The 24927-nt window shown below is 45.6% G+C and overlaps 1 protein-coding gene across 2 annotated transcripts in view; it reads right to left on the bottom strand.

Annotated features, from left to right (window-relative positions):
• The window catches only part of RNPEP (arginyl aminopeptidase), a 183711-nt gene that overhangs the window by 133672 nt on the left and 25112 nt on the right, over window positions 1-24927 (bottom strand). Inside the window, exons 2-3 of one of the 2 annotated variants that reach the window (XM_069633582.1) lie at window positions 18442-18582; window positions 15452-15603 (exon numbers count right to left, since the gene is read on the bottom strand). In XM_069633582.1, coding sequence (XP_069489683.1) covers window positions 15452-15603; window positions 18442-18582 — 293 coding nt within the window. Of the gene's footprint in view, window positions 1-15451; window positions 15604-18441; window positions 18583-18631; window positions 18773-24927 lie in introns of both variants that reach the window. The other variant, XM_069633583.1, reaches the window with a different exon arrangement.

The raw sequence follows: 24927 nt of genomic DNA, 5'->3' as shown, positions 1-24927 counted from the left end.
CTTGGGTTTGCTTGACCCCCTGCCCAAATCTAACAGTGGCTGTGTTGGCAGAATATAATGAGCGCATGATAGCCACCAGGTTGGGCGGGGCACAACATTTCAGCAGACAATTCCACAAGAGTTTTCATGAAACGGTATCAATAGCCATTTTTAAATCTAGGAAGACCACATAGAGGTACATTTATTTTAAAGATGGTATATTTAGCTATGATCAAAACAAAGATGAAAAAGTGATCTATTGTACCTCTATTTGGCCTAAAACCGGCCTGTGAATGACTAACCACATTTTCCCGATTTGCCGACTCCTGCCGAAATTTAAGTATGAATTTCCCAAGAGCTTACCGACACCATCCAAAAAGGAGATGGGGGTTATAATTGGCTGGGGAATCTTTACCACCCTTTCAGTAAAAAAGGAACAATTGTCGCTCTGCACCAGGAGACTGGTATCTCGCCATTACGGAATATGGCATTAAACAGCCTACACAGCACAGGGGCCCAAAATCACTACCTCATCTTTGAAGAGGTCTACTGGAATCAGATCAGGGCCTGTAGCCTTCGAATTCTTTAGAGAACTGCTGCCACAATCTCCCCAACAGAAAATTAGAAGATAGCTGGGGATAGTGGTCTGTAGACTTCCAAGCTAGGGGCATGTTGATTCTCATGTCTGTAGAGATTTATGAAGTGGGATCGCGATTCGGTTTCACCAATATTACATTGTAAATCTATATCCCCCCTTCAAATTATTGACAGTTACCAGCTTCCAGAAGGAGCAAGCATCCCTTGATTACAAGCCACCATGTAACCTACCCCATTTCGTCAGACACAAATTCATTTTTTCCTCCCAGTTAATTCTTTGAAGTGTAGTCTTAAAGCATGCAGGGCAACTTTGTTAATCAACTTTTAGCACTGTGGCAGGCCTAGTCATACCACCCTGCCTTAGAAAAAGCCCGTTTCTTTATTTCACATGCAGGTAATTACACAAAAGGAACTAGACTCCTTTGAAGTTGCTCAAATTCATTCAATACTGTACTATCAGTAGAAACTGAGTCACAAATTGCATTAATATTGCTAAAGAAAGCAGCATACATGGGCTGTTCCGAGCCCCGTTTCAGCACGTTCACCCATCTAACCTCTTTCCGCGCTGGACTAGTGCCTTCCTTCGGCTGGGCAACATAATGGGGCATAGTCCCATCCTTGCCCCTTCCATATCCCATGATTTCTGCTACTAGGGGGAAATGGTCACTCGCTGGTCTCTTGAGGATCGCAAAATCAACAATCCTGTACCAATCATGTCCTGTGATTCAAATGTAATTGATCATATACTATAATCGATATGCCAGTTTGCACTTCAAAATGAATAGCCAGAACTAGCAGCCACAGTGCTTACATTTTAATTCCCCAAAATCTCTGTGTGATTATATGTGACGCACTGCTTGTGTGGAAAGTCACTAACATTAAAAAGTCAACAAACAACTTCCTACAAGCAGAGTCTTGAAAACCTTTCAAAACATGGATTCATGCCACAAAAAAAGCCACATGTAGAATGCTGGCGGTAGGTGACACTGGCCATGACATTTCACATTTATTTTTTTTATTATTTTTTTTTTTTAACTTGGCTATCCCCTTGTCCAACTTACAACATCCCACATTCGTTCACCTTCTATCCCCATTCCATCTACCCCACTCTATGGCATGGAACAGTGAGCATGTTTACCACGGACATTCTAATACGAACATAAAGACCTGGAAAGCTCAGAATTGAAAATGTTAATTTTTCCACAGACATTGCAACCCCTAGACACTGAAATATGGAGCTGTTTTTAAGGTGTGCAGAAATGAATGTGGCCCAGCAAAAGTAATCTAACATGTTGCTGAAACCACTCCAAGAACATGTAAAACGAATAGGTTTTGGTTAAACCACAACAAAAAAAAGTTTAAAAATAAAAGGAAAGACTGGAAATTCTTACGAAGAATTGAACAGTTGGCAGTTTTTCCACTCTGCAAGGAAGCCACTACAGATCACCCTGCCCTTAACTGCTGCGTAGGCAAACTCAAAACACAATAGTGCTAAGTGAGCAATCTGCACATTACTAGCCATAAAGTCAGATTATTATGGCACACGATTAACCTTTGCTTCACTCGTATCACTAAAAGCAAGGTTATCTTTCAAATGTGCAGAAACCCAACTCCACCTCTGCTATGCGTGAAAAGGGAGCCAGTGAGCCATACAGATTAAAACAATGTTTCACTTCCATGACCATCAAATAATACACAATATTTAAAAGGTTCACATCAGATGGTAGAAACAAAGACTCTAAGGAAGACAGGAAGAGATGTGAATTCGTGGAAACTGGATGGAGTCCTGTTTTCTGGTTAAACCCCCAAAATAAAATAGGGACTGCTAGGGAGTTTCACACAGATTGCTATCTGAGACAGAACTTGGAAAAGCCCACCTTAGGTGACAGGTTTGTACCCTTTAGGTTTAGCCTGAACTACCCAAAAGGTTTGGTAGCAATGGCTGAGCAAACAGACGTATTCTAGGAGGGAGAAGAGTTGTAGTGAGGCACACAGTACAGAGTATACAAAATTAGTTCAAGGCAACACTGATACACTAGAAGTTATATAAAAATAGTGATGTATTTGATATACACCAAGGCTTCAGAACTAACTCAGGTAAGTACTATTCACACAATATCAAAGTAGAATTAAAAGTTAGCACACTTTACATCAATGTAAAGCAACACAAAGTGAGGGAAACTACTGACACCAATCAGCAAACTTTAGATCAACCCCTGTTTAACCAATCCAACCCTATACTAGGGAGGTCTCTCAGAGTCAAAGGGTGCACTGGGGTCCACTGACCAAGGGCTGTGCAAGAAAGAGGCAGGGAAGTAGCAGACAGAGCAGAGTCTATGAAGGTTTCTTCAGGTTTGCAGGTAAGTAATAGTTTGTTTTGGATATTTAGGGCCCAATGGGTTGTTCACCCCAATGGGACTCAGGATGCCCTGGAGTGGGGTGCAGGTAACAGCTTAACTGCTGCCCTCCAAGAACATCCGAGCAACCCAGCAAGACCACGGTGAGTACCTAGGCTTAAGACAGATCCTTTTCAGTGAAGAACCTTGTGCAACAGGTTGGTCCCCAAGGAGAGGCAACAGTTGTCACTGGTTTGGGTGTTTTAGCCTGGCTGCTGAAGAAGGAACTTTGGCGGGAGCAGATGGATGCACTCAAGCAGTGGGACGCCCAGCACAGGATCTTCGTGACACAGGTGCGTTGGAGCCCTTCACATGCTTCAGGTCAGCGACTGTTGACGGCCGGTAGACTTTGCTTTGTTTCCAGGTCCACGACTCAGCTGCGGAGATGGCTAGGAGTGGAAAAAAGTGTCACTGCATGCCCAGAATTATGCCCACAAGGTTTCAGCCGGATCCAGGTTTCACACAACATTGCACTGCAAAACGGCACAGGTCCCAGAGTTTTGGGAATTAGCAGCCAGTGAGGTTCGTGGGATGACGCAAAATGCAGGCGGTTTTGAGACTGGTTAGGCCCACCAGTCGAGCGGGAGGAACAAGAGATCTTCCCCGTCGCGCAGAATTCAGTGCTGGATCTTCAGCGGCCACTCAATGGCTCTGGCAGTCTGTTGAAAGTTGCTGGGACTTCCTTCTACTAATTCCTCTCCAGATCTACAGGCCATTGGTCGACTCTGAGGTACAGCTCCAAGACCCCTCAAGCTCTGACCCGTCAAGACCTCCCCCACCCATGAAGGTAGAAAGCAGCTCAAGTAAGAACAAGTCATCATGAAAAGTGCACCCACCATTTTGGGCAAATGGTGACCCCTGTGTCCCCTACCACAGTCGCAAAGACAGCCTGCTGTAGAAGTTCACAAAACAAAAAGTCATGCAAAAAGATACACTGCCACCAGTCTGTCAGATGAACTTGTAACAGTAACTAAAGTTGCTTCAACAGCGAGAAAAGGGAGACAATGTTTCCCCTCAGCAATCCACATAAGGTGGGGTGTGCTAATCTCGCAAAATAAAATACAGGAGGGTCACAAGGGTGTCCCCCTGCCCTGGTAGCATGTGAATAATAAATTAAACAGTATTCACCACACTTTGATGAAGCATCCCCCACTTCCCACAACTTATTCTTTTCTTGGGGCGCCACAAGTCATTTTGCAGCGAGAGTCTTACAAATCAATCTTGAGGAGAGCCCAGTGATACTTTGTGCACTTGCTCTAAAACAAGAGTTAAGGATAATCAACTGCTTCTTTGCAACGAAAGTCTGAAGCAGAGACAGCAGGGCCACTGCACATTTACATTGCAAAGCCAACACCCAAGCACAGTTCCAAGTTCTGAACAAACTGCACTTCAATCATTAGAACATTTAAGGAAAGCACATTTTCACAGTTACATACTGGAGGTCTAGTGGGTGGGCCTTGGACCACCACCCATTCCGTGATGTAGATCAGTCCTACCACTTGGAACTATGTAAAGCCACCTACGAAGTACAATTTTATTGCTGAAAACAAAAACAAGCTGTAATGGGAGCAGACCTGTCGTCGAGTGCACTAGGAAGCCACACAGTCAAATTGTAAATCCTGTTCGGCAGAGAGTCAGAACACTGCTCACAGGGATGTGTGGGCAAAATTGATCCATTTTGTTCCCCAGAAAAATTGGCAGATCTCTGGCAAAATTCGCCAATTTCGCCTGCTGAACAGGATGGCCAGTTTATAGCCTTTTCACAGTTTTTCAAAATACGACATTTTGGATATTTTCCCGCCAAATTTGTTTTTTGCATGTTTTGGGCCCCCGTCGCCCAAAAAAGAAGAGAAAAAGAAAATACTATTCGGGTAAAACAAAATTTCTGGAAAAAATTGCTAAATAAAAAACAAAAAGATGTTATGGAAAGGGTAGAAAATAGCCCAGGCAGCAGAACGGAATTGTTGGCAACGTTCGCCAATTCTATTTTCTCCCAGCAGCAATTTTGCCCACCCTTACTCACAGGTAGAACTGCAGATGCTGCTTACTTGCACTCAAGGGGGTCCCCCAAATATCACATCAATATTAAAATTACCTGCCAGAAATTCTTAATGTAAGAGCCAGCAGCTTACACAGAGTGCTGCATGAGTGAGACTTGCTTGAAAAACAGTTTCAAGATGGCAGAGGATTTACACTTTTCACGAAATGAGCATCGGGGGCATTCCAGTAGCCAACACACCTGGACTGGGGATTTCTGTAGTTCATGCAGGCTGTACCCAATCACACAACATGCTCACACGAACAGCTACTGGGCTTGGGGATGGTCAAACCACATGGGAGAGGTCCCATCCCCCCGTCCATCCTGGAGCGCTGGTTGGGCTGCGTTACAGAATTTCCATTGAGGGAGGGAAGGGGACCCTGCCGGTGCTCCCTGGAGCGGCCGCTGGGCTTGTGGACAGTACACACACATGGTAAACGGATGTCCAAAGTCGGGGACATCACCTCCACCCGTCCTGGAGTTCTGGCTGGGCTGCTTACAGCGTTTCCCTTCGGGGAGGTACTGGCACACTGCTGGGACTCCCAGGGAAAGTTTGGGAACCCTGCTGGGCCTCCCTGCACTCGCTGTTAGGCTTGGGGATGGCCAAACCACATGGGAGACAGCCGCCCAAGGCCAGGGACATCACCCCCAACTATCCTGGAGCTCTGGCTGGCCTGCGTTACAGCTTCTCCCTCTGGGAAAAGGACAGGGAGCCCACTGAGGCTCCCTGAAACTGCTGCTGGACTTGTGGACGGTCAACCCACATGAGGGACAACCGCCCAAGGTCAGCGACAGCACCCCTGACCATCCTGGAGCTCGGTCTAGGCAGCATTACAGAATTTCCCTTGGGGAAAGGTCGGGGACCCTGCAACCGCTGCTGCACTTGGTGATGGTTGCCCTATATGGGAGACAGCCCAACAAGGCCAGGGACATTATCCCCGACTATCCTGAAGCTCTAGCTGGTCTGCGTTGCAGCTTCTCCCTCCGGGAAAGGTTGCGTACCCTGCCGGGGCTCCCTGGGACTGCCGTAGAACTTGTTGACAGTTGACACTTTTTCTTTTCCAACCAGGTAGGTGCACCCACACATGTGAGGTCCCGTTTTTTGTAGGGACACCTGTGGGAACGCAGGAAGTTAGGACATGTGTTATTGACGGTGTGATTCGGTGGGTGGGCAGAGGGCAATGTCTAAAAATGTTGGGGGGGATGTTTCGCCCAATTTCAAACTTTGCCAGGGATTGTGAGTAATATATTCTGGGGGGATTCGCGCAAGTCAGACCTCTGGATTCCAACGGGTGTCTTTTCAGAAATTCATGGGGTGCCCCCATTTTCCTTGGTGGCTTTGATACCTTAGGCCCAAATATGTAGGTGGTCTCCCCAAACCCTTTCGGGGATACCAGTGGTTTAGCGTTTTTCCTTTGCACCCAGGTAGGTGCAGCCACACATGTGAGGTACCGTTTTCATCGGGACTCCTGTGGGAATACGGGACGGTAAGACATGTGGTGTTGGCAGCGTGTTTCGGTGGGTGGGCAGAGGGAAATTTCTGAAAATTGTGTTTCTTTCGCCAAATTTCAGACTTTGCCGGGGATTGTGGGCAATACATTCTGGGGCGATTCGCGCAAGTCAGACCTCTGGATTCTCACGGGCGTCTTCTTTTCAGAAATGCATGAGGTTCCCTGTTTTCCTTGCTGCCTTTGACACCCAAATCTGTAGGTTGTCCACAAGAGCAAATTCCCGCAAAATCTGCTCTGCCAAAACACTTGGTGTTACCAGTGGTTTAGCCTTTTCCCTTTACGCCCAGGTAGGTGCACCCACACATGTGAGATACCGTTTTGGTCGGGACACCTGTGGGAATGCGGGAAGGTAGGACATTTGTTGTGCGTGTGTGGTTTTTATAACATTTTGAACATTTGCTGCTGCACTTTGTCACACAACCCTTTCATTTCCCAAATGTGACCTACATTTAGTCGCTGCTTTAGGCACTATACATTTTTGTAACCTGCACAAGTAATCTACCCTTCAAAAGGTCTGTCTGTACGCTTTCAAAAAAATGTATGTGTGCACTTCCTCACCACATTTGTTTTCTTTACTTACACATGCTAAGTACGTCTGTTTAGGTCGCAAGCATAAAAAACCTGTGTACCATGGCTCGGTTTTTGGCTTGTGGTAGTGCTTGTTTTGTGAAACATTACGAAAAATGTGTGATTTCCTAACTGGAAGATTCGGGCAATGTAGCAGGGCATTGCTTTTCTCAAAATTCACAGAAGCCATTGCCTTACCGGGCCAACCATGTCCACCACTTACCTTTTTTTCTGTCATTTTCCCAATTTTTCCCAAACTATGGAATTTTTCCCTAAATAGTTGTTGTCCTGACCTGCGCAAATCACCCCTTCCTAAACTTGGGCTTTTGTCTACTTTTCAGAAATGTATGCCTTTCTGTCTTCCCATTCAGCTTTCCTACCCTCCTCTTCCATTCCGTCCACACATGTCCTATTGGAAAAAAGGGCAAAAATCGCCTACCTCTCACAAAATGCCTGGTAATCACATAAAAATAGGTTTTTTTGGTATCCACTCAAACTGTTCTTGAAAGCCTGGAAAATGGCGAATTCAGCACAGCAAACCATTTGTTCCTAGCTCTTACAGGGAAAAAGCCACAGGCTTCTATGAACATCATTTTATTGGCATTTTGTGAGAAAAAAAAAACGTTTCTCCTTTTTCGGTTATTTCCTCTCACCCCCCAACAGCAAACTAGGATTCCTTGGTGGCGTTATGACCGCCTACATGTGTGAAAAAAAGGAGCCAATATTTGGTCAAGATAGCTCATCTAACAAAAAAGTTACAAGGGATTGATTGGCGACATACCAAAAAAGGCCTTGGCACTGGGGGGGGGATGCAACCCTTGCAGTTAAGGGGTTAAAGCCTTGCTCTGCGAAGAAACTGCCTCTAGAACCTTAAGCTCTGCTAGTATTACACTAACCAACTGTTTTCCTTCCTAAAAATCACTAGCTTGTATGGTTTTGCTAACTTATTTCAATTAGCATATTACTTTGTGGGTGCGCGTTATTACCGATAATACGCTGGACCTGTCAAACTCTGTAATAATGTAACTGTTCAGAAACTACCAACTAAGCAGTGGCCTTTTGAAAAGATCTAAAAGCATGCCTATGGGTTTTGGATTATTGAGCCAAGTATTTAAAAGTGAATCTTGTGTAAAAATAATAAATCTATATTTTTAATATAAATGTATGTGTAAGTGTTTCTTTGATGTGCATTACTAACTAGGTTCAGTGTACTTCCCTACAGCTCACATCTTCCACTCACAATAAGCCTGAATGTTCTGCCACTCTACCAAGGTTCACGGGTACTACAAATTGATACTTAGAGTTGGGGATCTACAAACCTCTGGGATAGTTGTCTAGTGGGACTTTAAGACACTCCCCTAACAGAGACCATGGTCCTCAATGAAGGCCCGGCTGACTTCAGGAAATCCTATCACTTCGGCCAAATAAACAGCTAATTCACCATTTTGTATAATCCATATAACAAAAGGAAAAAGAGAATTTGTTCTTCTCTTTGACTTGTCCGTTGATCCTAGTCTTGATATCCTAATAGGCAAGCCCGTCTGAGAGAACCCTGAAGGAGGTGGGAAGAGGGAGATGGTCTCGCGATGCGCAGTGTTTAATTTGTAAAAAAAATAAAAAGTGCCAGGGTTCAAATATTTTCTAGCATGCCTGTGACACATCAGGACAGGCAGCTCCCCGCCCACCATTCCCACCACCCAGAGCTGCTTCACACATGGTCAACCTTTACAGTATTAAAGCTGCAACTCTCACAGACTCATTGGTGTCGATGGATGCACTATGTCAGATGTGTGATTTACCAATCAACATAACCTAAAATAACATACTAATTGGGGCTAATTTTGGAGCCGGTGTATGGAAATGCAACACGTAAAAGCATAAGAGGTGGAACGCAACTTGTGTTTACGGCGTTCCCTTCCTCTCCACCATACAGCATCCAGCATTTGCGTCGACATTCTTTTTCATGCCAGCGCCAATGCTGGGTATCCCTATGGACTCTGCCAGCTTTTAGCAAAAAGCAGACGGACTCCATAAGGGTCTATTGTAAACACTGCCGTGCGTACATGGCAGGCAGTGTTTCCTCAATTTGCACAGCAAAGTAAAAGGGGAGGGAATAAGGCAGTGTACGTGCTTGTATGCTGCCTTTTTCTCTCCCCTTTTTTGCGCCCCACTGTGCAAAGGACTAAACTTCAGTGGCTGGAACCCCTTACGTGGAAGTGCACATGTATCAGGTCCTACCGCCAAATTAGGCAACGCATGAAAATGAGTTCCCTTGTTTTGGTATAAGCCAAATGTTTAAGTGAGTCTTTAAACACAACCATTGTTAACATTTTCATCTGATTCTTTAGGTGGCAAGTGGAACATGTTGGCCGTCTATCCACAGAAAATAGAGCAAACATACTTTCCTCTTACGGTAAATTGATGGACAAGTGCAGGCAAAATCATTACTGAACCGTTAAACTTGCTGGTCAAACACTGCAGCAACACCTTCTAATGCAGGTTGACATTCTAAGACAGGCACACCACAGTAGTGGCTTTTCCCTGGCCTGGCCTGGCCTGGCCTGGCCTTGCCCCTTTGTTGGTGTTGCTTGCTGGTGACACTCGCGTTGCTGTCAACCATCCTGCCATGGAGTCCTGCCAGTTATTATAGTAGAGAGCTGAATCAATGTCAGGTAGGCTGACTGGTGCCCTCTGCGGATATGGCCAGCATTGTCACCTTGCAACCCATTTTTATTTATGAAAACAGATAACTAACATTGCTGTGCGAGCGTGGGTCATTCACTTCATGAATAACAATGAGCTAGTTGGCCTGGATGCAGACATGTGGCCAGTGAACACAGCTGCTGCTTGCTGTGTGACTGACCGTTAAAATAATGAAGTTGCCAAAACTCTGTATCATAATCAAACTAAGTATGGGACAATAAGTTCCAGGGCTCAGAAATAAGTGCCGGGGATGGGACCTGGGATGGGGATAGGACCTGTCAAACACCCCCACAAATTAAGCACTGTAGCGTGGGAAGGTGAGGGTGCAAGCGTAACAGGAAGGTCAAGCATTCATAGAAGTGAAAAGTGATATTTCTTAGAATGTGTCCGCTGGCTCAGTTGGGAACTATAAATGGACATGTTTATAAGTTTGCCCACTTGTGCCAAATGCAGTCTCAGGTAGGCTGGAGCATACCAATCGCGGGCCACAACATTGACTCATGAAAACAGCTTTGGCACAACCTACTCCAGCGGTATTCAAACTGTGGGTCGCGACCCCCCAGGGGTCCGTGGGTGCATCCCTGGGGGGCCCTGAGAGCTCAGCAAGAAATATTTTTTCTAAAAAAACTTTTTTTTTTTTTTTTTTTAGATTGGAAGAAATGGGCTGGGGTGGCTCACATGGTCGAGTTGAAACATGAAACTGTCTCAGGCAACAATGAAAAAGCGGCCCGCAGTTGTAAATGGATATTCATTCCTTTAGTCACAGACTGGGCCTCATTACAACTATGGCGGTACGGTAACAATGGTGCTGTTAAGCTACCGGCACCATTGCTACCGTACCGCCATAGTACGAGTTGTACTCGCGGGTGTCTGACAGCCCGCCAGGTCTGACCTGGCAGGCCGTGCGGTACCCGTGAGCACAGCTCGTCGGATGCACCGGCACCATTATTAATGGTGCCGGTGCATCCGAGCTCCCCATTCCCATTGAGCCCTATGGGGCTCTGATGGGAATGGGGTTCTACCGGTACCGGCACCCGCGAAAGGGCAATTATCAGGTCTGCCCAACTCGGCATGACCCGGTAATTGCCCATTCGCGGGTGGCGGACCCGGATACAACTCCAGCGGCAGCCGTGCCCGTTTTACCGGCACAGCTACCCCCAGGGTTGTAATGAGGCCCACTGTTTCAATAGTACCCAAGGGGGTGCTTTGTGTTAAAATGTAAGTACATTGTGATATATTCAGCAACAATGGTCAAAATTACTAACTGCATAGTTAAGTAACTCATAAACCTGGTCCACATTGGCCAAAATGGTGGCCCATTTTGACTGGCCCACACTAGCATTTTACATTTTTGGTACAGGCATTGCCCTATAGGCCAGTACGAGTCTGGCGGCTCATCCATAATGGCGAGGGGACGCGCACCCAGTGGCCCCTCACCCATTATGGAGGAGCTAAGGAGCCAGCCCAGTGAAACAGTGAGCACTCCCTCGCTGCTTTTTCCAGCTGATGGAGTGCTCCTGGGCTGGCTGAACTGTCAAAGGGAAACACTGTTTCCCTTTGACAGTTCAGTTTAGTTCTCCAGCCGCACATGCTCACTGAGCCATGCAAGTGCTGGGGTGTTTTGCTTCGCCAGCATTGCATAGCTCATTGGAAATGCTGGCTGGGGCACTGCACGTCTGTATGTCCGAGGGGGAGCTCGTGCGCCTCCTCGCACATACGGACAGAGCAGCCTGGAGCAGGGCGTTTCAGCACCCACACGCAGGCCAATGCAGAAGGTATGTTTATGTTCATTGTTTTTATTTAAACATGTGTATGGATGCGTGTATGCTTATGTTATGAGTGACTGTATGGTGATGGATGCTCGTGTGAATGATAGAGTGATTGCTGTATGAATGTGCAGCGCCTTGCATACACACATAATCATGTTGATTGTGTTAGGCCCAGTGGGGCCCAGGAGACAGGGATGGTAACTTTTTACTGGACATCTATCATAGATGTCCAGTAAAAAATGTCATGCCTGCCCTCTGGGCCCCCCAGCACCATTTGCAAACTGATTGGTTATTTACCCATTTTTTTGTTAAAAGTATGCTCTACAATGCAACATTTCAACCCATTATTTAACAAAAATTCACAGGGGGAACCCCCCCCCCGAACCTCCCTTTATTGGTTCGGGCTCCCTCACTATGCTCGGTCGCTATGGCATTTTTGGGGGAAATAGTTGTGCCCCTCCACTTAAAAAAAATCACCAGCCGCCACTGGCCCTCAGACTGTGTTGGGAACGGGATGGGGGGAACCCAGGGACTATGGTGGGAGCACAATGGGCGGGAACCATGGGATAGTGGTGGGAGCAGAGTGGGGAGAGCCCAGGATGTGTGATGGGGTGGGGAGAGACCAGGGACTGGGTAGGAGTGGGATGAGAGAGCCCAGCAACTGTGATGGGAGCAGGTGACGGCGCGCAATACATACTGTCCATTTGGAATTTCTGGGGGGTCCCACCTGCCCAAATTTTGCTCAGGGGGGCCCCGGCCAAAAAAGTTTGAAGACCACTGACCTACTCCTACACAACCTTTTTAAGCCAGTTGTGCCGGTCTGTATCCCCAAATTTAATTCTGGTGACCAAGCGGTTGCCTGTCCAATGAGGAAACTCTGGTCATATATTGTGCTGCCATCTTGGCTACTATGTGGGATCCTAGGCAAAAAAATACTATTTTTGCCTTGTGCCCGAGCTCCCATACATGCCAAGATGCAAAGCACTCAGTAATACATTAAATAGAGGTATGACATAATAAAAAGAAATACATTTGGTAAGAATTCCTGACATTCATCACAACAATTTTGCGAATACCACTGTACTTATCATTGCGGATAACTACTGAGATCATATACCAACTAATACAAGCGAGTAGTTCAACTTGACTGTAGAATCAAGTGAACTAAGGTTTTATCCCCAGATCACAAGAAAGATATATTTCTGTGAGCTTGGCCAAGTCACACATTTCCTTTGATGAGCGCCATTATTCAAAATCCCAGATCTGTAGAAGCATTTTGTACAGAAACCGGATAGATAAGTTCAAACACCGCATTGAAGAAGGATCTATCATTAATTGGATATTATGAATAGAGCTCAATTGTTTTAAGTGTAAAATGCATAAATAAACAAAGTTGCTTCGTATACACACACTTATTGGAATAAACGAAAGGCAGGCAATGGCAAGCATGAAGAGCAGTGGTGGTGAGGTGGCCAGACTTGTGCTGGATGTGAAGACTGTGTGGTGCTCAGTGAAGCTATGGGCATGTGGGCCTTGGCAATAATGGTCACTGAGCTTTGTGGGGAGGAGATGGGCCACAACTGTTCCGGCCCATTTATTTCCACAAATCCTCGCTTTTGAAACTGGAGTTAGGTTAGCAAGCACTGTGATGCTCCTAATGTGTCCGTTCTAGCATCGCTGACATTGGACACTATATAAGGGACGTTGGTTTGCTGACTTTTGCTGAATAAGTGGGCTTTGCTCTGCACTCTATACAATTCACAACTGTTCTCTATTCAGCGGAATAGAGAATCCTTTTGGTTCAAGATTTTAAAGCAGGTTCTGTGGTTCTGTGGTTACTGGACTTTTTGCCTCTGGGCCACACTGGCAAGGACCTTTTTACATAATATATGGGTCACATGAAAGGCATGACACAATATGTAAGAGATTTTAACCCAGTTGTGAATTCACTCAGTATGCGACGAATATGGCCTGTGCCTCTTCCTTACCTCATTTTTATTGTCTTGCACCCTTTTACCTCAACTCCTCTTCTGCTTTTCTCCCTTGATTCCTCTCTGTATCATCCTGCTTTTACCCTCCCTCATTCAAACTTTTGTCTCACTTATGCTCCTTCTCACACACGCTTCGCTATATAACCCCCTATCATTGGGACCCCCTTTCTCATGATTGCTCTGGTCACCCTCATCCTCCCTTTCTAGTTTCCTTGTCCTACCTCTTTCTCCAGTACTTCTCACTGTAATCGTGCTTTCTCATACCCTCCCTCCTGCCTCTTCGAACTCAGTACCAAACAAATGTTTTAACACCTGCTTCTCCCGTCTTTTTCACTTCCTCTTAAACACCTATTCTTGCCCTCTTTTGTTACCCACCCTTCATCGGCAGTATCGCTTGCTCAGCCTCTCATGCTCCTTTGCAATTTCTCTTCTTCTTTCACCTGCCTTCGCTGTCTCATCGATTCTTTTACCGCTTTGCTAAATTGATAGCATCTCTTCCCTCTCACCATCTAGTTACCTCCTTTTCACCCACTGTTCACATGAACATCCACTGTCTACCACCACCAGATCTCTTTGCTGGTTTACTTTGTAGGTCCTTTGTAGGTCCTCTGCTACTGTCCCCAATTCTTGAGGTCTCTGGAGGGATATCTCGCATCGTACGAAATAAGTTCACCCTCTGCTCCCAGATGCCCAGAGCTTCAGCTTCTTTTATCGCAGACCAGATGTTGGAGAATTCCAAGTTAGTACACAATGTATTGTCGGAGCCTTCAGGGCACCAGTGTGCGCTCAGGCAATCCTTGGCAGTTGGTGGCTAAGTTGCCCGGCTTCTCTATACATTGTACCCACGTTTAAACTCCATAATGTCAATTCTGTGACTGCGAGGTCTGATCCAAGAGTGGCACATTCAAGAAATGATTTTAAAGTCGAATATTGCTGGTAACCGAAAGGAGTGGTCGAACTGTTACTGTATTAAAATGTGTTCAGTATTATGTCATGTTTGCTTCTAGTTCATGGGAGACAGGATAGTGGCTTACTTCCAAGTACGATATGAAAGTATAGCAATAAGTAGTTATCTGCACTGAGAAAATATAGCAGGAGCTCCCCATGCAGAACGTGTTCATTAAATGTCGGCAAGGCGGAGTTGGATGAATAGACAAAGGGGGGGCGGGGGGGGTAGGGAGAGAAGGGCCAGAAGTCTATCCTTATGTTTGCAGTGACAGACTGGAACCCTTCCGTCATGCCACGCTGGGTTACTATGCTTTGTCTGGCACCAGAAGGCTATGACACACTTTGTACAGTGCTTTTATGCGAGGCCACCTCGCAGGATTGAGGAGCAGGGATGGATGCTTTCAAATTACAAGCCAACAAACACGAATACCAGTGCGCTGAAAGATGATCACTGAGGGGGCCCTCAGCGAACCAGCCATAATGGAGAGAATGGGCATACAACATAAGTGAATGCACTCCGAAACAGACTGACAAGCAGGTGAAATGCTAACCTGGCTAGTTTGCATACCTGTAAACCATTTTAACAACAATATTCAGGAGGGGTGGCAGGTTACTTCTTTATGTTACAGAGTTTGTATTCTACCCAAAGTCACCACCACTGCAATAGTCTGAGAGCAACAAGGCTGGTTATTTGATGCAAAATGTTTACATGAATTAACACTGTCTTTGGCTCGGCAGAACAGGCCTTTAATTGTTAGTAACTTGCACTACCAAAATATGAACACAGAGCAGGCACTACTATATACTTAGAAGGCATGGCAACATATACACTGGCTATTTGTTTTAAAAGTTAAACACTGCTGCAATATGCCAGCAACATTGGAGATGGTGCATTAATGACAGAAACAATAGTATGCATTTAGTGTGCTTTAAACCAGACAACTTCACTCACCGCGGGCCAACTTTTGCAGAAACGATATCCCCGACTGCCAGGGCCACAAGGTATGAGGGAATTGGTTGGTCCATTTTGAAAACAAATGTGTTATCTTTTTCTTGCTTTTCCCAGGTGGTTGCACTCATTACTGCAGTAAAGCCTTCAGGGACCTATAATGATGGGCAACACAACAAGGAGAAAAAGGTAAATAAATTTGAAAGGAAACCGAGGGATACACATCAAGAAAGCAAATTACTCTATTTGGCTTCCCCCACCCCTTTATATTGCAGTACTTATTTAACCGAGTTGGTAATACATATATCTACACACTGCCTCAAGATAACTTGGGATGCGATGCGCAGTTACCAACAAGGAAGACCTGCATGGTTTCTTGCCATTAGCATCTGGGGTCTTATTTTTGGTTAACCGGTCTGTGCAAGAAGTACAAACCTGTTTGGCAAAACCAAAAGTTCACAAGAACAGACAAGATGGCTGCTATGAGAATAAAAATAGGGTGCTCTAAAAAGTGGCCCAATTTTAATGTTAAGGTTGCACAATGCAAAGAATAGATGCAGTGGATACAGAAGATGGCAGGTGCCTCGTGTCCCTGGGGCAGTTTATAATTTCAGGAAACATTAGGTAGATACAGGGCAGGAAGAAGAGTGGAGTTCTGGAATTGAAGCCCTCATATTGCTCAGAGTGTGAGCTTGTACGGTGCGATACAGGCTCCCACACCAAACAATGGGATGGGCTTTAGCTCACCACTACATTGGTTCCAACATAGTTTCCTTTTATACAAATTAAACCAACTCAGCCATCACAAAACTTCACAGGCCTACAAAATCAAAATATGTTAAACAAATCAATATCAAGTTGGGTTTAACATTTGGTGCATGCCTGACAGTGAACAGGTCAATGTCTGGTTTTTGAATATTTCTTACCATCGTATAAAATACAGCTTTAAAAACGGTGTTTTTAGTTTGTATTCCAACTGAGAGTCTGCGGCAGAATTAACCAGACCCCCTTATTGCCCTAGCGCAGCCAGAAAACAGATGCAGGGTCTCCTTGCTTTTACCAAGTGTACTTTTCTAGGTTTCACATGAATCATTGGCACATAAACTGTACCAGCACTTTAGTTTCACTTGAACTGCGTGGGTGGCTCCTATCAGTACTTGATGTACTTCTCTGATGCACTGCAATCAAAGCAGAATGTGTAAGCATCGATTTTTGCGTTAGGCGGCTTACACAGCATTTTACTAGTCAAACAGCTTGAATACTAAGCCTGGCAAGGTCAATTACTTATCTAATATTCTGATAAGGCGTGGTGGAATGCTTAATGACTTGCAGAAAACTGGCATACAAGCAGGCCAAATAAATTCTCGCTGGTGGGACAGATATAGGGCCCGATTTATGGAACGTTTTCCTATGGCATTGCGCCATTATAAAACACGTTCATGAATCAGGCCCATAGAATCTAACGTGGCGTGGGATGCGCTTCACGTAAAAAACAGAATTAACCCATGTTCTACTCCTATGTTTGCATAAGTTATGTGACCAAGAGCACAGCTTTGTAAACTGCCAATAAAAGCTTCTCCGAACCATCAAGCATTCTTCAAGGGGTCACAGTAGGAAAAGGGGTTGACAGTTCATACGCATTCTTGGGCTGCATGACAAAGAAATCCATATGGCCACTACAGCGAAACATGGATCATCATTCAATCATGCTGAACAGGACAAAGAAATTCTGATGCAAGGAAGCAGATCGGACGACAATAGAAGATCCACACACACATGCATGCATGCATGCATGCACACCTAATGAATCACAACAGAACAGGTTGAGCAGTAGTGTTAGGATGAATTATGCCGACTGAAGGCAGTGGCAAGTCTACCAGAGGTCTTGGTGAAAAGCGCCTTCATGGTACATAGTGTGATCCATTCCGACAGGTCAAAGTATAGGCTTCAAGCAGACAGGTAGCTTTCATGCACTGCCGCCCAACAAGAACACAGATGCAGATTTCTGATAGAGCTGTAGATTAAAAGGCAATTTATTAGATCAAAATTGCTTAAAACTAACTACAACACAAATGACCAATGCTTTGGACTGGAACTTGTATACATTGAGCTTTACATATATACGTTGTTGCCGAAATGTGTCCCCAGTTGTACCTCTAATGATGCCTTCCTTCTTTGGATATTTTCAGTCAAATGTGTTTGGTCTAATTTATTTAAGTCTTATTTTCAATTACCTGAATAGTCACCTTCCCTCAGCCGATCTGGAGATGATGGGACAGTTGGCTGACGAAAGGTCATACTGTTTCAGCGACTTGGCAGATCCTTAATGAGGGTATGCTGCAGCCAGGAATACCCAACCTCTATGCTTTGCAGGTGCAGGCTTTACCATTGGCCTGGGTTTTAAAGGCAAAGCTTCACCAGGTCTATACTGCAAATGCCTCCAGAATGGCATAGCTGGGGATTTTCAAAATGTCATCCTAATGTAGTTCAGACATATTTAGATGGTAAACTGCGCATCCTCCATGGTTACCCGAAAAGGAGAGCTTTGATGCAATAAACCTTCTACCCATACCCTTGACCTTCATTCCAGAGCTTCTGACCCCTTCCACCACAGTTAGCAGAAGTATATTGCTAACATGAATACTGAGCCAAATGTTCATTAGCCTCTGCATAATCATCAGTATTATAGACAGCTTTTGAGAAGATGTCGCCTCAGTTGCTGGGGTAGGAAGCTCGATTGCTGCCATTTTCCGAGTGGAATGGGTTTTTAAAAGGGGCACAGCCATAGAGAATTCCAAATCAGTCAAACGGCGATCCCTCCTGCCATAACACAGCATCAAAGCACACAAGTAATAGATACAGGCATCAATTCTTTCCTTTTTGATTAAAGATCACTTTTGACTGCTAAAGAAAAGGGGAAGAAAGGCCTCTGCACTTGAATCTTTAACTTTGACAGCTAAATCAATTAGCATGCCGAGCCGATTGTTGCTTACCTTAATTGTAGCAGAATATGTGCTTTTAACAGCAGGGGTGTCAAAGCAGGGGAAAAAACATCTATTCAGAACTGCCTGGCCTTGTGTGTAAACAAAGGGCTTCTGCTTCCCTGCAGTTTGCTCTGGGTCCAGCCAACAAACCTGACGAAACAAAAAAAAACAAGACAATGAGCACAGGGCGGAGGTTTACCTGAACTCGAGCAGTGAAGGTGGTCTTTATCAGGGGTGTGTGTAACCCTGGGAAGAATGATCTGTTATGGACAGGAAAGCCACTGGTGTAAAGAAATGGCATGTCCTTCTGAGCAGTTTGACTGGGGTTCAACCACACCATCTATAAAGAAGCCAGGAGAAGAAACAAAGGGTGAAATATACAACATGGCATTGCAGGTATACTGAAGTGCAGTGTCTGCCCTATTCGGTTTAAAACAAACAACGATATTGCTGTACCTATGTGAGAATCATTTTCTCAAGGGTTACCACGTTACAACACCCTAATCGACTCATTGTTTCCTCTGCATCTATAAAACTACTCAGTGTATTAATCGTTTTCTATATGAAAAGCTAGCAGTCAGATTATTTAAACTGTGCAGCGTAAAAGGGGAAGGAAATCCACTATCGCCAGTTCAAGTAACCAACTTCAGGCATGTCACGAATTTTATTTTTTAAACTAGGTTTTTATTGGGAGTAGGCATAGTACATTCAAGTGGTCATATTACAACTTACTGCAGGAAACACAAACAGCGGTGTGATATGTTGCCATACTGCGGATTGGCCAGTAAAGTTAATTTACGTTTTTCATTGGAGAAACAAAGGAGGATTGGACCATATGTTAATGTTAAAGGACATTTGTACCGCGCACTATCACCACCGGAGTGGTCCCCTGGCGCTCTGGTGGCTCTGAAAGAGGGATGGAGGGAGAGGTGGGTTAGTGGGTGGAGGCTGGAAAAGTGCAAGATTGCAGTGATGTGCTGTTGGCAGCCTCAGCCCGGTGTTTCCGTCGGCTGGGCCTGGGGTGTATGCGGCCGGTAGTCGTCGTGTGCTGATGTGCGAGTCAATGTGTGGTTTTTGTTTTGTTGTTGCAGTCTAGTGACGTTTGTGCGGTTTGTTGTGCTGGAGGTTTTGGTTGTGTTTGGTTTGGAGTTTGAGAGGTGTATGCAGAGAAGGAAATTGTTAGTGGTATTGGTTAGTTGGTATCTCCATCCTGGATTGACCGGTTGGGCTCGTGTAATCTTACACGACGGGGTGCTTGTGCACCCTGTGCCTCAGGAGGTACGTGCCCGTTTTTGCATTGGAGGCCGTTTGAGCATTTAGCTGTCCCCTCCGTCCACTCCCTTAATAACTTTGCATGCTCCTCACCCCCACCCACATGACTAGCCGGGGTGATGTGGTCTCTTCTGGATAGTTTGAGGAGTAGTCTGGCTGCTGTGTTTTGGATCCGTTGTAGCTTCTTCAGTAGGTATTCCGGTATACCGAGGTAGAGGCTGTTTGCATAGTCGATACTTGACATGATGAGGCCAACGATAGTGAGTGTTTTGTGTGTGAAGGAGAGGAAAGGTAGTATTTTTCTTGCCGTGTGGAGGAGGAGGAAGAAGCATTTCTTGACTATTGTGTTTATTTGCGGTTCTAAAGTTAGGGTGTGGTCCATCAGGACTCCCAGATTTTTAATACCTTAGATGGTGATGGTGCAGATCCCATTTCCGTTGGCCACGGGATGGCGGTTTCCTTCACCGTACACGAAAGAAAGCAGGGAAGATGGAAAGCACTAGATTCAGGACAGTATAATGAACTCAACTTGGCACAAATAATTATAACAGCGTTACAGGGCAAAAAAGAATTATGGTTCGATAAAAATTTACTTGGGTCATCAGCATGGTTGGGGGGCAATTAAAGTGTCCCTGGCACCAAACACATATCTTTATACTTTCTGATATGCGTTATAGGCACTTGGCCCTTTCCTTTCCTGCCCCTTCTTTGGGCAGTTTATTTTTCTCTTCATAATAGGGATCCGGCCACTTTCTCCTGGCCTTCGCAAGGAGTCAAAGTTTCCAGATTTTGCACTACAGCTATACCCCGGGCTTACTTTCTATAACCCTCTCTTAGCTTTCTGCCCCCTTCTCCCCTTCCTCCTTCCACTTTCTCTCCCTCTCCTCGCTCTGCCCATTCCTTGGCCACAGCTTTACCTTCTCACACAGCCCCTTTCCGAACTTCTCACTCTCTCCATCCACAAATAGCTGCAGACCTTCCTCTATACCTTCTTAAAGCTCGTAATGTTGTCCTACCTAGGACTCCCTCCTCCACCATGTGTCATTTCCCACCCTCCCTTATCAGTCACCTTTTGTGGTCCTTCTCTACTCTTGTCCCCCATATTGTACTTTCCACTTCACCACCCTCCTGGTCTTCCAGTCCGTTCGTTATTCTGCCCTCGAGATCTTCCAGTATGCCTATTCCTCGTCACACCACTAGATCCCTCTTCTCATCCTTCTACGTTCCCCCACCCCTTCTTCCTTGTCCTAGCTGCCCCCTTCTCACTTCTCGGATGGCCTGCTCACTATTCTCCAACAGTCCTCCAGCTCGGCCATAATGCAACTTGCCAGCCCTGCCCTCCAAAAAATGATATCACTGTGGTCATAGATGAAAGCCCTCATCTAAGGCTTGCACTAATAGTCTTTCGGACTGGCTGGATGAACAACATGCACAGTCCCACGATTGCTTTCTACTTCTAACTCTTTGAAGGACGTCCACAAATATGCCACCCTCTACGTTGAATTGCTTCCAGATATGTTCTCCCCCTAGTGGATGGGCTGCTGCTCTCTGCCTCTCAGTTGCTGGAGAGCTTTCCCCTCTGGGGTTCAATTTGGTAGTTCTCTATTGGCAGCAGGTCAACGTGTGTGCTATGCATCCATTTCAAAAAGTTGTTTTGCTTGTAATGTGTAACCCCACCAACTCACATAATAGAAGTACTCTAAACGTACTGAAAAATAACCTATCTTCATATACCTTACAATTCCGTAAAAAGGGTCTCCATATTTTCTACACCCTGCAACTGATCTCCCAGCCAAAACTAACTCCCTCACCTCTTTACAAAAGGGGAATATTTTGCCATACGGCAAGAAAATATTAGAGTCCCTGCGGATGTTTCAACAGTTTCAATACAAAGCAGGGTTGGCAACAAAGGAGCTACTTAGGAGATCAAGACATTCTGAAGAACCTAGATTGCACCCATTATCTTTTTAGATGCTTTGAACTACTGCGCATCAAATCCTTATATTGATCCATGCACAGCGCAATATCAAGTTTGTCAATGTATATAGGAAAAGAAAACAGTTTGCTTCCAGTTTAGTTCACCATGCAGAGAGGTCCTCGAGGCCTATCTAGTCTTCTTTGTAGATCTACATCTGCTGTTAGCCCACCTCCAGGGAGATCATCATCTCAGGTAATAATAGCATGACCCTTGGTGGGTCAATCATTTCTTGACAGATTTCGGATTGTGCACCAATACATGGAAACCAAGCATAACCATATATTGAAGATCTGCACCCAATTAGCATTTGTGATACAACAATTGGAGAAAAGTATATTGCAATCAGCATCTTTCATAGATTTTTGTTCATGCAAGGTCCAAGAAGGTGCATATAAATAAAAGCCTGACAATATGGACTCGCCACTAGCCATTGGCGAGAGATCATTGACTTTTAGAGGATATGAAATGTGCTTCTGCGTGCTTGTGGAGCACCGAGGGAGTGAGCAACTTTTTTATACTTGGATTCACTTAAGATCAGCTTTCTCCTTCAGTCCAAAATAGCTTGCTTTCCATCTTTTGTAATTTCTTTGGATACACCGAAGAGGACTTTAAGCATTACTGCACGTTATTCTTATAAAATGTGCAGATGCACATGCATCGATTCTTCGACAGATTTTACAAACTGGCAACTTCAAAGCCCAAGGGGGATCTTGCCAATCTCTACTGCTACTTTCTTATTCATGTACCTAACTTTGGCCCAACCAGAGAACCACTGTGCAGAAGTCTAGATGTGGGTTGATCCTTCATTTGGGAACCAGCTCCCCTTACAAAGCCACAGAAAAAACGCCCCCTTACACTGTGAAAGTCATCTTATAGGATAAGCAGTTCCCGGCAAGTACAAGTATTGGCAAACAAGAGGTTAGCAAATGTATGTCTGCCTCTGCACTGTTATGCCACGAATATGCTGCTGGGGGCTTCCCATTCATTAGGGAGAAATCATAATCTCTACTATTGGAACTTAAACAGGTTGCAGTCCTTGAACACAGTATTTTCAGTTATAAATGAACAAGCACTTGTTTTTTTCTGATAAGAAAGTATTGAATCATTTTGTTGAGAATATTGGGTCTCTTATGCACCACCACATTCTTTCCACACCACCCTCCATCCAATATCATGCTGACTAGCTCACAGACCAGAGGGAGCTCCTTCGCCCACCCACCTCTCAGACCCTTTCCTCTGGAGAAACACACACCACCACCCCACCCTTTCCCAACCACCCACTTCCCCTCACACACACACACACACTGCAGGCTCCCAAGGACACTTGCAAACTGAGAATCTGCAACTCCCACACCATCTCATCTCTGCCTGCCTCTCCTTAGTTGCATCCTTCATTCCTATGTACATCGTTTAGCCACATGACTCCTTCACCTCCCCTCGCTCCCAATCAAGTAATGTCCCTCTTCAACAAAGTCCTAATAGTTACTCCCTGGAGCAACCCCAATATCCCTGGGGAACTCATCCACCAGACCTCACCCCACCCTTCTCCTTCCAATTCCTCTCTCCAACTACCTCTCTCAATGACCCACCCCCTCACAGCCTTGGACCCCCTCCAGAACACCCATCTGACACCTTCTCTCACACGCACCCCTTTCCCTACCACAACAGATGTTTGCCCAAAACCTCTTGCATCACGAACACTCTTTACACAAATCCCCCCCTCACACACACACACACACACACACACACACACACACACTCTCCAGCTTGGGACCCTGCGATACAAACTCCCACCACCGTGGCATCCCTAAGGAACAACTACCCCAGCTCCCTCCACCGCCCCAACTCTCCTGCATTCCCATCAACGCCAGATCTGTCGCCAAAAACAAACACAGCATCTTGAATTTCTTCACCACGGAAAACAGACCTCTGGTACATCACAAATACCTGGTTCTCCAACGACTTCAGACCAACAGTACACAAGGCCCTTCCCCCTAAATACAAACTCAGCACTCACAACAGAGCTAGAAGAGCAGGTGAAATAATCATTCTTTACAAACCTCACATATCCAGCTCTCTGAGGCACAGACATGCAACACAGACTGTGAATCTTTCCTAGTTAAATTCATCATCAACCCCTCAGTCCCCCCACAGCTTCCTTCTCATCTACAGGCCACCTGGCTATAACAGATACCGTGCTAACACCCTAAGTCCCTAGCAGCCATCCTGGTCTCCCACCCCTCCCTCACCCTACTAGAAGACCTCAACATATGATTAGATGCCTCTGACAACCCCATGACACAACCACTCTTGGACAACCTAGAATCCCTCAACCTGACTCAGCAGGTAACGGGTGCCATCCACACAGCAGGATATACCGTTGAAGCAATCTTCAGCTCCACCAATCAACTCTGTGCACCCCCTCCCCAAGACCACTCATATGGACAGATCACATAGCCATCATCTTTTCTCTGCTGTCACACACCCCATCTCCACAAATGACTAACAGTGGACCTTCCACCTTTGTACCGCTTTGGAATAAGGTCATAATAACCTCAGCCCTGGCCAACTCCTGCTCTCCTCCCTCTACTTCCTCCCTCCCCTCCGCTCCCCTCCCTTCCTCCATCCCTCGCTCCCCTCACCTCATCTCATCTCATCTCATCTCCTCTCCCTATCAGTTGAAGGAGGAGCACCCACCTCCCATCAAACTCTATGACTCATGACTCTCTAACGCTCTCCTACCTCTTACCCCCTCAAGATCTACCTGACCCAGACCAGGCCCCTTGCCCGGGTGTTTCACCCTCCACCCTCAAATCTTCAAATCTTCAAAAACACGCACCCAGTCCCTTGAATGTAAATGGCCGGCTGATCCAACCCCCCCCCCCCCAAAATAAAACAGCCCACGCGCATCAACATCAAATCTACAAAGCCGAAGTCCATAAGGTCAAAAAAAACTTTTACAAGTACAGAATTTCTAACGCCTGCAACAATAGCAAAGAGCTCCACATGATTGTCACAGAATTCATGACGTCTCCCTGCACTTCCCCCAACACACATCTCCCAATCCCTCTGCAACGCACTCTCCGACCACTTCTATGACACGGCATTAGCAAGAACCTGCACCATCAAGAAATAACTGGCAGCACCTCTACTTGCTCCTTCAAATGATCCCTTCAACCAGTATGCCTCCCCTCCCACCTTCTCTTCTTTCTCTCCCATCTCTAGATCCAATTTTCTTAAATTAC

Source organism: Ambystoma mexicanum, chromosome 13 (assembly GCF_040938575.1).
Source record: "Ambystoma mexicanum isolate Mex_15411 chromosome 13, UKY_AmexF1_1, whole genome shotgun sequence".
Taxonomy (NCBI): Eukaryota; Metazoa; Chordata; class Amphibia; order Caudata; family Ambystomatidae; genus Ambystoma; species Ambystoma mexicanum.
Note: the sequence above shows the minus strand (reverse complement) of the source record. Positions and strands in the feature narration are given on the sequence as shown.